The sequence below is a fragment of the Triplophysa dalaica genome, chromosome 23, assembly GCF_015846415.1.
Source record: "Triplophysa dalaica isolate WHDGS20190420 chromosome 23, ASM1584641v1, whole genome shotgun sequence".
NCBI lineage: Eukaryota > Metazoa > Chordata > Actinopteri > Cypriniformes > Nemacheilidae > Triplophysa > Triplophysa dalaica.
In genome coordinates this window covers 2,681,158-2,696,143 of record NC_079564.1, presented here as the reverse complement: position 1 = coordinate 2,696,143, position 14,986 = coordinate 2,681,158, and the positions used below count along the sequence as shown (strand labels likewise).

The window sequence follows — 14,986 nt, the reverse complement described above, 5'->3', positions numbered from 1 at the left end:
CAAACACTGACACATAGCTCATTTTTACCAATTATTTTGTTTATTTAATCTATTGTTATCAGTTTGTGTCTCTCAAGAGATCAACAACATTTGCGGCACGCAAGCATAACAACACCACACATTAAAGCATCAACGTGTCATTTCTACACAAATCACTAATCCTATAAATGTGTCTGTTTAAAAATGTTAAGTTTTATAACAAAATCCCATTTTATTGATGTATTACAACAGACCCCCTTACGTACCGAAAGCGTCCAGGGACATGACCTAATTAATATTCATGAGCGTCCAACTCTTAATGCGCCAACAGAGTGACGCCTACTCGCCAACGTCTGCGCTTCAGCAAATCAGTACGTCCCACCTCATTAATATTCATAACCACGTCTAGGATTGCAAATGAGAGGCGGGGCGCGAATGGACAGATCTCTTCCCTCCCTTTCAGTCTTTTGTAGTCAAGGAAGAAAGATGGCGCCTACACATGTACTGAGGTGCTGCCAGAGGGGTCTGGCATGGATACCGGTGATATTTATTGCCTTAGTGGTGTGCTGGTCTTATTACGCTTACGTGGTGGAGCTGTGTCTAAGTAAGTGCGATTTATTATGCATATCTGGGCGACACGTGACAGCCGGAAGTCAGTGAACCGGAACGTCAATGAACGATCTGTGTTTACGCGAGCTGGCTAATTATCTTTTTGATGATTATTTTGACCAAAAACGAACACAAAATAAAAAGTTGTATGGTTTTGGTGTCGTCTCAGAGCACTGTATGGACTGTGTAAGTTGGACACGGCTGACTACATTATTTGTATAGTTTACAGCTGATTCCGGTTCAGTATGCAAATAGTGTTTACAGTTAACGTCAGCCGGCTTCCACAAAATAAACCGATCAAATGTTTTCTTAACGTGCCCAGGGGTTCACTGTCATAATACACAGAAATAATATAGAACGTTATGACTATGTAAATGGAAAATAGTCGTCATTAAGATTACACTCGTAGTGTAAATGTACATGAGTGAACGGTGTTCATATGTCACACTTGTGTTTCCAAATAGCACGTGCCATGAATCATGTTTCTTATTTCTGTCCCTCAGTTACTATTCCCAGCACCAGCATCGGTGAAAAAAGTGAGTAAACTTTTAAATCCTAAATATTCTGCTAAACTTTACAGGTTGTGTTTGTGCTGACTTACTGTCTCCTCTAAGGCTGCATTCATAATCAAACAGTGACTGATTTATACTTGGGGTGGTTTCTCTGCAATGACTCTACTCTCTCTCTCTCTTTTCCTTGCAGTCATCTACCTGGTTGTCTTTCACCTGTCGTTCGTCATGTTTGTGTGGTCCTACTGGAAAACCATCTTCACGAGACCAGCCAACCCTTCCAAAGAGGTACAGAAAGTATATAACCGACAATTGTGTATTGCTCAACTCATGCACATATTCTGTATTTATTTATGCTTCTATGGAATTATAAAGATTTGTGTGCATAGCAGCTCTACCCGTGTTTAAACAGAACAAGCTTTTCGTACACTGGTTTGTCACATCGGAAGCTGAGTTAATGTGTTGTTTGTCAGTTCTGTTTACCCAAAACTGAGAAGGAGCAATTTGAAAAGGAGCAACGTCCAGAGACCCAGCAGGAGATCCTGAGGAGAGTCGCCAGCACTCTGCCGCTTTACACCCGCACAGGGGCTGGAGGTCAGAAACGCATTCAAACATCTGAGATAATTACCCATAAACCTGTTCTTCATCTTCTAAATGACCCAACGTTGGCACAGATTGAGTACAGCAGGTGTTAACCCTGGGTATTAAAAAGATCATGGGAGTGTCGTGCGTATAAACGTCGATTTGAAATATTGATATCACCTCACGAAAAATCTATGATGCACTCTTATGATGCTCTGCAGCTGTTCACGCAGGATTTTACTCCACCTGTTTCTGATTTTCTGTCCACCCACTTTGATCTATAACTGTAAATGTTATCCTTTGCTATAACAGATCTAATCTTGTGGGAGTGCAGATCACAGTTTTTATGGCTTCATATTCATAAGATATTTTGTCGTCTTTTAGCAATCCGTTATTGTGACCGCTGCCAAATGATCAAACCAGACAGATGTCATCATTGTTCTGCATGTGACATGTAAGTTTCCCTCAGTTGCGTGACACCTTATGATCAGTTTTGCGAATGTGTTTTCCATAACGTTGGTTAAATTTTTATTACATAATTTAAATTTGTCAAAAGGTGTGTACTGAAGATGGATCATCATTGTCCGTGGTAAGTGAGATGTGTTTTATTGACATAAAGGTTTTGATTATTTGTAGTCAAACTCACTTCTCTATTCCCCTTTTTCTTTCCACAGGGTGAATAACTGTGTGGGCTTCTCCAACTATAAGTTCTTCATTCTGTTCCTGACCTACTCCCTTATTTACTGCTTATTCATAGCAGCATCTGTCCTCCAATACTTCATAAAGTTCTGGACTGTGAGTAGATCTCTCTATAGTTTTATTCATGTGTTTCCATCTACATAAGCAAGTTTGCTGCCATTTTTTGTATAGTGTAAAGGTACATTTGGATGGACATGTGATCTAATATAGATCAGTGGTTTCCTGTCTGCATTTCCTCCGCTATATGACTCGCGGGTCATATGTAGGTCTGTTCAATATCATTTTAAAGAGTACATAACATGAGATCATGAAAATTACATTTCATCCAGCGTGTAATGTTGCCGTGTTTATTAGCAAGCAGTCTGCCAAGTTGTTAATCCGAAGGTGAATGAAAAAAAGTCGACTCTGAATCTCGCGAACGAGTCATCCGCCACAGATTTACGTCACTACATATAGTCCCCGCCTATGTTTTGCTTGGACTGCACTGCAAAACTTCACTCTTCTCCCCCAATCACTGTAGCTCTTGAGCCTCATTTGCGGTAGACCAATCACAGCAGACTAGACCATCTGACCAATCACATCAGACTAGGCTAGTGGAAAGGAGGGGATTAGACAGACGAATCGCGGAACGAATCATTTGAGAGTCAGTCAAGAAGTAAGGTAAGAATAACTGCCTATTATTACAAAATAAACATTTTTTTTACACCTTCTATGTACAGAAACTTATTGTAACCAAAGTAGGACCTTGCAAATCCCTAGTTATGTACTCTTTAACCATCATTTCCAGTCTGCTTCCACTTGATCTTTCTGCTGCGCTGGATTCTTCCATTTTCACACACTCCCATTCCTTCACTTATTTTAATAGTGTCTGAAGTTTCACAAAACAGAAGATATTTTGAGACATGTCTCTCTGTGGATTGGTGCCTATAGAGTGGAAGTCAATGGGGGGCGCTGTTTTTTCATTACCAGCCTGTATCAAAATATCTTTTTTTGTATTCTGCAGAATCATTTTGCAAACTAAACTCAATGTAGTAGTAACCTTGACATCACTGTATTTAGTGTCACTGTTACATTAAAACACGGACAATGTGAACTGCATTGTGTTGCCTTTACACTGCGGTGTCATGCTGCTCTTGCATGCGTTGTGAAACAGCCCTTTTAAGACATCTCGCCTCTGTTTGATAAGCTGCTGCTTCCCGCCGCGCTCTCTCTGTGTCTAACAGTCTGTCTCTGTATGCACAAAGCTTTGCCGGAGGAAATCGGCAGAAAATTGTCCAAAGGTAATCCCTCACAGTGTTGTGTTCAATAAACATGTCATTGTCAGTAGTAGGTTACAGTCACAATCTTATTGTCGTTTTAACTCCTGTGACCCTGGTCACGCACGTTACGGTCGCCCATGTGTTGCCCATTGTTGATCCTTGTCTCACAACCTTTTCTCTCCCTTCTCTCAGACTGACCTGCCAGAGTCTCAAGCCAAATTCCATATCTTGTTTCTCTTTTTTGTGGCGGCCATGTTCTGCATCAGCATTCTTTCACTCTTCACTTACCACTTGTGGCTTGTGGGAAAAAACAGGTCCACCATAGGTAACACACCAGACCATACTCACCCCCTTTGGTCCACGTGTAGGATTCATGTTTCTAGTAAAGCTAAAAGCTGAAATGGTCATGCCTGTAGAACACTTGAACTGAGCTTGCTCACTGTTGTCATGGTAAAACGTGTGGACTTGCTGTGCTTAAAGGAGTAGTTCACTTTCAAAATAAATTTTCACGATAATTTACTCGCCCCTTTGTCATCCAAGGTGTTTATGTATTTGTTTCTGTAGTCGAAAAGAAATGAAGGTTTTTGATGAAATATTCCTGGATTTTTCTCCATAAAGTTGACTTCAATAGACTCCAAACAGTCGAAGGTCAAAATGAGTTTAAGTGCTTCAAAGGGGTTTAAACGATACCAGATGATGAATAAGTGTCTTATCTAGTGAAACAATCATGGGGGTGAGTAAATTATCATGAAAATTAATTTTGAAAGTTAACTACTCATTTGAAGCTGGGCTGACACTAAGGGACTGTGAGACTACTAGAATTGCTAAGGTGCATACACTACACAACAAGGTTTCTTGTCATCCTTCATCTTCTTGTTGTAGCAGCACCCACACTACCCAACTCAGACAAAGTGTACTAACAACAAGACCTTGGTCACATCGCGCTAACTTCTAGTTTGATTGTGGATGGCAAGCGAGTTGGTGCGTTTACGCCATTCACTGGAATGGAGTGTGAAACAGTAAAGTGTTATTAAAGTGTTTTCCATATTGTACAACACAGACTTGTTGCTTTGGAAGAGTTTAACATAGCTTAATGTCTGTTATACCAAATGTAGGGCAAGTTACTCTTAGAAAGTAATTAATTACTAGTTACTTATTTCATATTCAAAAGTGTATTTAGATTACTAAACAAATTATTCTCTCCAAAAAGTACTTCATTACTTATTACTTTCTATATCCTATATCAATCTTGATTACTTAAGTGTCTCAAAGATAGACATGAAACAGCTCTTTTAGTTCATTCAAATAAATAGTATAAAACTACATAAAGTAGTATTATTAACTGACCAAGGTATTACAAATGTGAGAATGATCAATTATTGCACGGATTTTCAGGTTAGACTTTGAATTTTGATGTCAATTCCACTATTGCACACACATATATTAGAAGTAACTAATTAAATTACAGAAGACAATATTCATCCCTTACTTTACTTTTTCAAGAGTAATAACTTAGTAACTAGTTACACCCAACACTGTGTTCTGGTTTGTTCTTTTATATTCAGAAGCATTCAGAGCTCCGGTCTTCAGAAGCGGCCCTGATAAAAACGGATTTTCCCTGGGCTTCAGCAAGAACATTGCTCAGGTGTTTGGAGACCAGAAAAAATACTGGCTTCTCCCTGTCTGCACCAGGTGAGCTGATTGTTGAAAGGTTTTATATTAGTGGTGCAAATATATCATATCAACTAAAGGTGTTTGAACAAACCCTTGATCTCAAGTGTTGGAATAACATCGCCACACCTCGTTCAACTTAAGTTTTGAGTTATATGAACCCGTGATATTATCCCAAATCACACTTGTTACGATAACAATCCAATACACGTATACATTCAAAAAACATTTCTGGGATGATGATAGCATCATATTGATTTAGGGAATAGGCACTTATAGAGTATACAACCACCTTGGGACTCGGAACAACAATTCTGGCTATTCATGAAATTAAAAAAAGAATTCTTTTTTTTTTATCTTTTTGTGTCTGTTATAGTCAGGGAGACGGATTTTCTTTTCCCACACGGCTGGTGACCATTGATCCAGAGCAGCACACTGAATGTCTTCAGCATGTGGGTTTGGATAAAGGGTGAGATATTTTCCACTTGTCACCTCCAGGGGCCTGTTTGCAAAACCAACTTGCATCCAAGTAAATTTAGGAATGGAAATAATACTAACGACTCTTTCTGTTTTTGTCCTTAGTGCTGTTGATGGATGCGTAGAGCAACCCGACCCTCCCTGCGAATCGCAAAACCACCTGCTCGCCAATGATTACCACAGTGAAGAAGATCACAAAGAGACGGAAGTTTTAAAGTCTGGTACGTGTCGTATTACCTTGTGTTTCATTACAGCAGAGTGAACTTAAAAACATCAACATTTTACCTTCATCCTGCTTTTCAGATTATAGTGAGGCCGTTACTATCTCCATCGACAGCGAGTCATAGCCAGGTAAGATCGCTTTCCGTAAGCACCGATTGGCGGTTTGACTTTGGGGTATGTGTAACCATTCTTATGTCACTTCCTTTTTAGGACTGAAGCTGGTGAAGGGTCCAGTGCCTTTGACTCCCAGTACTGGGGACTGTTGATGAGAATCACAGCCATCAAAGCTGATGCCTTAAACCTTTTTCCCTCGGAAACACTTTCGTCTGCCCATTGCTTAAAGACGGTCTGTCTTTAACATCAAGCCTGTATAGTTGCTTTTAGTCCCCGATCATCTCTACCAGCATCCCTCTTCCAACTAAGAGATTTGCACGCTCATCTTTTTGGCATATGTTTTTTGCACAGCACACTGTTTTGTTGCTCAGGCAACACAAACAGCACAGACCTACACGACATGCAGATTCCTCAACGGTGCATGTGAAGGTGTTTTCGAGAAAAACACAAGTGCTGAAACAACCTCTGTTTACGTTGGGGGCAGTACAGATACGGACATGATGACTTCTTTTGGATCTACACCAAGTAAAAGGACTGATGGCATCAAGATGGCTCATTTGCACTTTTGAATTCATAGTGTCTGCATTTTTGGCATGTTTTCCCTTTTATCACTCCATTCAATCGTTTTTTTATATTATAAATGCACCTGTTCACAAAGTGCAACAGAGTGTGACCAGACGGAGGATGTCTACAAAAGACTGAAACTATCCTTGTTGTGTTTTCTTAAGCTGCTCCACTTGCGCGGTGACCTTATTGGTATTTTTTCATGTCTCGGGTGATTCTGGTGTGAAATGTTGGCCAGTTTACAAATGCCAAATATAAGGGCTTAGCTCCAGAGCTCTGAGCTTCACAGAAGTGTTTACAAAATGTAAGTAATACCTCTCTGCTTCTGCAGTGTAGCCAGTGTCACATTGAAAACCAAATGAAATTTTGGTGTGAAGTCCACTAATCTTTTTAAGTTCCTCCTGCAGTTAGAGAAGTGGCCAGCAGGAGGCCCTTACAATGCTATAAATTCAGTGTCCTGGAGTCAGTGGTCTCGGGTATTGTATCACCAGACTGTACATCAATCTCATTTTTCAAAGTATTGTGTTTTGTACCCTTCTTTTTTCTATACGTAAATGTTACTAGCTATTCTTGGATTCCTTAGATTCAGAATATCATTTTTTTAAATGCGTTGCGAGCTGTAAGTGATATAGTCCTCTTTTTGTGCGTTTCTGTTTGTTGTAAATTATCATTGCCAAATTCAGTCCAGCCTGGAACGCAGTGTTTAAAAATTGTGCCGGTCTGCCGTGACTTGTAGTATGAGCTTAATTGGAAACCGATGTTTGGAAACCTGTTGTTTATATGTTACAAAGTGAACCGCAGTGATCGCTGCATTATGTGCCGTGTGTTGTGAAGTATCTAAAGAACTGCCTTGACAAATCAAGAAAAGCAAGTGTTGAGGTTCTAGAGATGCTTTATGAGGATGTGGATGAGGAAAACATAATTGCATTTCTAGAAAATCTTAGCATCTAAAATCTGACATGTGGTTTTTACGTATTGCCAGATTTGGAACAGGTGTTCTTAAAGATATTTTTGACTGTTTGTGTTATGAGAAATGTTGGTTCTTGAATCCTCGTAGGTTCATCTTTGTCAGTACACTACTGCTGCTGCTAAAGATTGCAGCAAGTTCAAGATATATCAATGTGAAATGGTAAAGCTGTCTTTTTGTGGGTTTTAATGATTGCGTCTAGTGGTACAGAATGGTTTAAAGATATTTTTAGTTTATTGGTCTTTTGGGAAGTGTTCTTAAACGAAGCCTTTTCCTTATACCGTATATATATATATATATATACTGATGTTTTTGTTGATGCATCTCGAGTCTGTCTCAAAGCATGGACCCATTTTTTGTTTATTTACTCTAATTCATTACCTTTTATACTATAGGAGCAAACATGAAGCCATAATATAAAATAACTATTGCTGTCCTTTTTATTATTTTCCTATTTCTGTTACACACACGAAGAAAAAAACTTTGCTTTGCTGCATGTCAAGTACAATAAAGTACGAAATACTTGATGTGCAAGCCTGGAGGTTATAGATTTGTTTTTAACGACATCTTTCAATATAAGTCACAGATAAAGTAAACAGAATTGCATATTTTATCATTTAAACATGCATATTTTGTGAATGAGGCACACGCTTATATGTAAGAAGTAACAATAAATGTTGTTTTATAGCAAACTGTTTGTCTGCATTTATACTGGATGTGTATGCACTTGTTTCAAGGGCTGTTATTTTTACCCTGAACTCTGCCCAGCGCACCAGCACTGCGGGCGTTCAACTCTTGCGTTGAGTACAACTCCTCACTCACACTCCTTTTTGGTTAATCAATCTTTCTTTGTAAAAGTGTATATGGTTATTGTCAGCCTTTTTTGAACTTTGAACATTTTAAGCTTGTAACCCTTCCGGTGACACAGTGACTTATTTTTTACGTTTCCTAAGGAATAACCATTCTAAGACCCACAGAGAAATGTAAATGCTAGAAACCATTTGACTTTTAATTGGTAAAGCCCTTAACATAACTGAAAGTATCCCAGATGATTTATAACCATATGACTGATATTTACAACCGGATGAGATGGATCAGAGATATGAGACATTACACTTTAGAAGGCTTATAAGCAGAAAAATATACATTAATCATTTTGGGAACATTGGTTTTCTCACAATGTTGGTGCCTAAAATTAACTTGCGGTGCTCTCATACTAATATTAATCAATAGTGAACTTACAAAACAAATGAAAAAAATACTATTAACTTTAATTTGAGTCTTTCATGACTTAGAGGACTTTTATAGTATTTTTGTAGTCTTCTTGAATTCACGTCATCATTTGTATTCAAGTTAATGGAAACCACATCATTTTGACACAAATTTTCCGTAAATATACAAATTACATCATCTAACAGTGTAAAAAGCGTTTAGTTTTTCTTTCTGTTGTCTTACTATGTTCCTTTAATTTCATGTCATTAAGTTATAAGGTTCTGCAGTGTTATTGTAGAATCTGTAGCAATGTGTATGTTACATAAATAATGCTTAATAATAAAACGAAAAAGTGCGAACAAGTGCTTGTTATTTTTCCGGCATAATTTTATTTTCGTTTCACGCCGTCAAAACTCCTGAAAGTCTTCTGTGAATGTGACTCTATTGCGCATGCGCAGTGCTGTCAAGTTATGTTACTGTGTATCCCAGTGAATGGGCGGCTCTTCGACAAGTGCTGAATCAAAGGCATTCCACTACACAGACCACCTTATTGCCGTTTAAAATACACCAGTTTAGTTTCTCTTCATGACTGCTGGTGAGGACAGTGAGCTCTCCGGGGATCTAAGTTTGCTTCGAGTCTCGTAGTAAATAAACAGGCAGTCTGAAGATGGACGGGACCAATCACAGTCTGTTTGATCCGAGATGCAGGGAACAAGCTCCTTTGGCAATCGATGTTATTATGCGTAAGTACCTTTTTACCCAAACCCTGCTACATAATGTATGTAAGTCATGTCTGTTTAGTTTTAGTATTTAAATTATATTTAAAATAGGCATACACATTTATATTTTTAATATATGACAAAATATTGATAACTGCGGTTTCCTTAAAATACTTTTTTTAGTCTAGTTATCTACAGTTATAATAAAGACAACGATCAAGGACGTTTGTTTTAAAACAATTCAAAGTTCTTAAACTGTTTTTTTAATTACGGAAGTTGCTATAGCAGTTTGATAGAAACTATATTTGTAAAATGTAATGTTTATCCCTGTATAGTCTACACAATTATCTAGGTACTACAGTCACAAGTGTCACAATTCTATATTCTCCTCCTTCACACCAAATATAATAAAGATTTGTATCTAGATAAAAGGGCTACATAGAAATAAATATATATATATATATATATATATATATATATATATATATATATATATATATATTAAACATACGATAATATGAAAGAACTATTGTACATTTGTAAACTAGCTGTCTCGAAAAGAAAGCTTGTACAAGTTATGAGACTTAATTTTAGTGCATTTATTTGATTTGCTTTCTTAGTCATGGCTGATAAGAGAAGATTATATTGTAGTTACACCGGTCACTGCACTTTGACTTGAGTTTTACACTCAATAGAAATGGAAAATCGCTTCCGAATCTTTTCCATGTGTCTGCCTCCTGAATCTGTTGAACTAAATGTCGAACTCATTTCTCCTAAAATTCTCCTCAACTATTAGCCGTAAAAAATCTTTACATTTTAAACCCCAGCTAGGTTTCTATATGTTAAATAATGAAAGGCTTATGATTATGATGTCAAGTGTTTCTGTTCTTCAGAGTTGGACATATTTGGCATAGTTCTCTTCTCTGTCCTGACCTTCATGGCCACAGTGTCCATTCTGATCTTCATCGAAGAATGCATCTATATCTATAAGAAAGTGCCTCCAAATAAAAAAACCTTAATCATCTGGGTAACTGGAGCATCCCCGGTGAGCATTGTTACATTTTTATCTAGTCTATTTGTTTATATACATTGTATATATATACATTTTATACATGCATTAATCATTCATTTGTCCTATTTATCAGTTTATCAACGCACATGAGTGTTCATTGGCTCCTGGCTTCCTGTTTTTTAAGTTGTTTAAAAAAATATATTTCTAAATATTTAATCAGTTCTGATTAGTGCTGACACAAGAAATTTGAGCTTTATCTGTATTGCACCCGTTTTGGCAGAAACTGAGGCATTGTTTTAGTGAGTCATCTATAGCATCATTGGAGATTGATAATAAGACTCAAGATTGTACTTTGGAGACATTTTGTTTTTCTTTTTATAGGTCATTGGCACCATGTCTTGTTTGGGCATGTGGGTTCCAAAGGCCACGATGTTCTGCGACATGACGTCAGCCACGTGAGTTTACTGTCAATGGAACTAAGCTGTCAATGAATTAAACATTTTAATCAGATTAATTAGGGCTTTTATGTTGTACTCAATAATCATAATTTTTCAAATGCCAATACATTTTTACAAAAGGTGACTTTATGTGTCATTAAACTCAAGGGGATAGTTCACCCAAAAATTTAAATTCTCTCATCATTTCTTTACACTCATGTCCTTCACCTGTATACGATTTTTTTCTGTTGTGAAACACAAAGATATTTTGAGAAATGTCTTGGTGGTTTTGAGTCCATACAATGACAGTCAATGGGGGCCAATGTTGTTTGGTTTCCAACGTTGTTAAAATATATTTTGTGTTCTGCAGAAGGAAACGTCATACATGTTTGGAATGACACAAGAGTGAGTAAAGAATTTGGGTGAACTATTCCTTGAAGCTATTGAGTTGTGTAGTCCCCTGCACTCAGTTTTTTTCTAAATAGATCTTATGGCAAACTCTTATGAGGCGGCTTATTTATATAAAATTGTTAAAATCTTCTTTGTGCACTTTAGTTGAATCTTAAGTTTAGGGATTATGCTTCATTGCCACTTTTCAACAGTTGCACGTATTTTTGTTGTTGTATGATTTACATAATAAAAAAAACTAATTGAATTCATACAACATACATTTTCTGTGATATCAGGTAGGTTTGTCTGTTTGCTGAAGAGGTAGACTTAGAAAGCCTGTTTGTTTGGTCAAAGTCCTGTTCAAAGTACACATGCTTTTGGAAGCATGTAGGCTTTCAGAGTTCCTCTTAAATGGTTTGATCATTTCCCAAAATGAGAAATCTGACTCCACTCCCTCACAGACACGGATGAGAAAAGGGTCCACTGTAGGCAGCTAAGAATTGTGCCAAGACCAAAAACATATTTTGGTAATAAAAAAGGGACTGTGTGAACAAGAAACGAGTAACAGATCAATTTCTCATTTTATTTGGCAGATATTTTGCAATTGTGATCTTCAAGTTCCTGATTCTCATGATCGAAGAGGTCGGAGGGGATGACGCGTTTCTGAGACGCTCTGAGAAAGAAACATTGAGGATCAGCACAGCACCCTGCTGCTGTTGCTGCCCGTGCTTGCCAAACGCTTTCATCACACCGTAAGAGTCCTTATTTAAACGGGCACATGATGCCAGACCCAGCATTTACATAGAACGTCATTTCTGACATGTACTGCACATAATATCAGCACAAAGCTTGAGTGTTGTCAATGTTGCTTATTGGCAGAAGACTTCACCGCAAACTGTGATTCTGATCCCAAATAAATCATGCCTGTATCATAATCCATCAAAAAATATATGCCTATTTATAACTGGTTAGATATTTGCACCTGTATTTTACTTATTATACTTCAGTTGTGTCAGTGGTGCATTAGTTGTTCATATCTGCAACTGGTGAGTCTAAATGCACCTCTGGCCATTCAACTCCTCTGCAAACATAAGATTTAGATTATGCTACAACATAACCTAGAACAGGCCCCTCGGGGCCTTTGCACCCTTTGGAAATCTGTATAAAATGAACCGTTTTTTCTACGGTAAGAACCGTTGGCTAATAATCAGTGTTATGTAAGACTTTCATTATCAAACTCAGGCGTTTTAACGTATTTATTTAAATCTTTCTTGACCTAATGCAACATCTGTGGGTGTGATTATGTGAAAAGAATGTTAACATCCAATTATTCCGTACACGTCTTGTGCGTGCCATCTCGGGCCAGGGCAGGGAAACAGATTGTACAGGCGGCCTATCACATTTCAGTTGCTATCTGTGTGTTGCTTTTCAGGCGAAATCTGTTCATGTTGAAATTGGGGTCCTTCCAGTTCGCTCTGTTAAAACTGGTCTTCACCATCCTTTCCATTGTGCTATGGACAAATGGCAACTACGATCCAGCTGATGCAAGTGTGACTTTATTTAAACGTTTGCCATTTTTTTCCCAATTTAGAATTTTTAATTATACCTTTTCTCTTGTCTGCAGGTGTCTATGAGCGGTGGAGCCATATGGATAAACTCATTTATCGGAATTCTCACTATTGTAGGACTGTGGCCTGTTTCTATCATTTTCATTCACTTGAAAGAGTCCTTACGTGTCCTTAAAATCGTCCCTAAATATGCCATGTATCAGGTATGTTTGTGATATTACTTCTACTTTTATGTTTTAATTCATACCACTTGTCCTCAGCATATCTTAAATCGATATCATTGATGATTCAGTGATTATATTTACCCACAGATGGTGCTGATTCTCAGTCAGTTGCAGACGGCCATCATCAACATTTTGGCAATGAACGGCACTATTGCTTGCTCGCCACCCTATACTTCCCAGGCCCGTGGATACTGTGAGTATCTTTAGATTACTAGACCAAGGAATTGGGTGGTGGAAGTCCAATAACTGGATCTTCTTTTATTTGCTTAACATTGCAAACTGTAACATTTTATAATACAGCTAAAACTTTTCTGACTCTTTGACATTACCTTCACTTTGTTTTGACAGTAATGAGTCAACAACTGTTGATCGTGGAGATGTTCATCATCACGTTAGTTAACCGAATTTTATACAGACGTCAGTACGACCCATTGCCAGAAGAGGATGGTGAGGAGGAGATAAAGAAAACCTTAACCTCAAAAAGTGCTGTGGACAATGTATGAGAAGAATAGACTGTTTAGTGTGTGAATGTGTATTTTCTTTATATGAATGTGTGTGGTTGTATCTGTGTCATTTCTTGACGTTACTGTCCATTAGTCGAGTACAGAATGAATTATATTGTAAAGTCCGAGACTTTTCAGAATTATCAATTTGGTATAAAACGCACTACAACATCACAGCAGAATGACAAGAACAACAGATTCTTGTTTCTTGTTTTCAACGTTTCTTTTGAATGTCCTTTCAGGAATTTTTGTTGAAAGGACAACAAAGCCTTGACTTATCCTGACTCATGGTTCTGATAAACTGAGAAAATGTCATGTATATGGCTTAATGATATAGGCTACACAATGACTTTTGGAATTGTTAAAAGGTCAGATAGGATTTATTTGTGTTATTTTGTATGTATATTGTGCATTTTTTCCAACAGTGATGTAAGAGGCAACACAATAAAGGACTTCTTTTCATGCTTAGAGACAATATATCTTGTTTTATTGCTTATATGCCTGCTAGATTAAACTAAGCTCTTTTTGGGTTATAACATCTACATATAAATCTAAAATGTGTTAAAGACTGGCAAGCATTTTTCTCCAGGACTTTTTGACTTTCCGCAATCTACTGATGGGGTTGTTTTGTTTTTTGGGAAATGGGGTGAGCATAAACATTCCCAGACACAGGAAAATTAACATGTGAAGTGTCTTAACTATATACAGGTGGAGTGATTATGTGTCTTGGCAAAGAGAGTCAGTTACATAAGGTGTTTAGAATGTGCATGAAAGATGTTTAGTCCGTTTAGTGAACTGACATAGTGTGGTGACGATGAACAGATCAGAAAATTATTCAATAGTGGGCCAAGGTATGGTTTCCCCTTTTGTTTAAATGTTTTATTAAAAGTGCATAAAAATTTGGGGTATTTTATGCATGTTGCATGTTGAAGCTCAGCTTTGAGAAGGTCCAGTAGAATGACTTCATAAAATCACCAACAAATATTAATAACTGGTAAAAAGGAGAATTGTAGGCAAGGTATCCTTTATTTCCTATGAGTTTTTGTTATATCCATAACATTTCCAAATGACAATGCTGACAAAAATCTGGAATCAACTATTACACATTTGCACATGAGGTCTTTGTTTTACCTCCTTTCTTTTGTCTGTGAGTCTGCGTCAAGTTACAGGTGTGTATTGTGTGCACAACGCCATTGGCTATAATTTAAACCTATGGGACTCTGCGTTTAGGGGTCAGAGTTGTCTCCTTCGTGGTAAAAGTAAAATAAA

General features: G+C 37.5%; 2 protein-coding genes across 3 annotated transcripts; both read left to right on the top strand.

Moving 5' to 3' along the window:
• The first annotated feature begins 52 nt into the window (after positions 1-52).
• zdhhc20b (zinc finger DHHC-type palmitoyltransferase 20b) lies at positions 53-8,344 on the top strand. 2 transcript variants are annotated; one of them, XM_056737889.1, is made up of 14 exons: positions 53-583; positions 1,092-1,124; positions 1,291-1,385; positions 1,571-1,691; positions 2,064-2,133; positions 2,236-2,268; positions 2,354-2,474; positions 3,623-3,658; positions 3,830-3,962; positions 5,203-5,329; positions 5,685-5,777; positions 5,891-6,006; positions 6,089-6,136; positions 6,218-8,344. In XM_056737889.1, exons 1-13 carry the CDS (start codon positions 397-399, stop codon positions 6,130-6,132), a joined length of 1,209 nt encoding a protein of 402 aa, XP_056593867.1. In that variant the 5' UTR covers positions 53-396; the 3' UTR covers positions 6,133-6,136; positions 6,218-8,344. The 2 variants fall into 2 exon arrangements, with proteins under 2 accessions (XP_056593867.1, XP_056593868.1); XM_056737890.1 differs by lacking the exon at positions 3,623-3,658.
• Positions 8,345-9,380: 1,036 nt separating this feature from the next.
• slc51a (solute carrier family 51 subunit alpha) lies at positions 9,381-14,192 on the top strand. Its single transcript, XM_056737599.1, has 8 exons — positions 9,381-9,607; positions 10,477-10,628; positions 10,977-11,050; positions 12,016-12,174; positions 12,855-12,966; positions 13,047-13,193; positions 13,302-13,407; positions 13,563-14,192. Exons 1-8 carry the CDS (start codon positions 9,532-9,534, stop codon positions 13,715-13,717), a joined length of 981 nt encoding a protein of 326 aa, XP_056593577.1. The 5' UTR covers positions 9,381-9,531; the 3' UTR covers positions 13,718-14,192.
• The last annotated feature ends 794 nt before the right edge of the window (positions 14,193-14,986 follow it).

Bases quoted from the DNA above. Each gene is read 5' to 3' on its own strand.
- zdhhc20b (XM_056737889.1), top strand. From the start codon at position 397: ATGAGAGGCGGGGCGCGAATGGACAGATCTCTTCCCTCCCTTTCAGTC. The intron at 1,125-1,290 runs GTGAGTAAACTT...TTTTCCTTGCAG, and splicing joins CACCAGCATCGGTGAAAAAA to TCATCTACCTGGTTGTCTTT. The intron at 1,692-2,063 runs GTCAGAAACGCA...GTCGTCTTTTAG, and splicing joins CACCCGCACAGGGGCTGGAG to CAATCCGTTATTGTGACCGC.
- slc51a (XM_056737599.1), top strand. From the start codon at position 9,532: ATGGACGGGACCAATCACAGTCTGTTTGATCCGAGATGCAGGGAACAA. The intron at 9,608-10,476 runs GTAAGTACCTTT...TCTGTTCTTCAG, and splicing joins GGCAATCGATGTTATTATGC to AGTTGGACATATTTGGCATA. The intron at 12,175-12,854 runs GTAAGAGTCCTT...GTTGCTTTTCAG, and splicing joins CCAAACGCTTTCATCACACC to GCGAAATCTGTTCATGTTGA.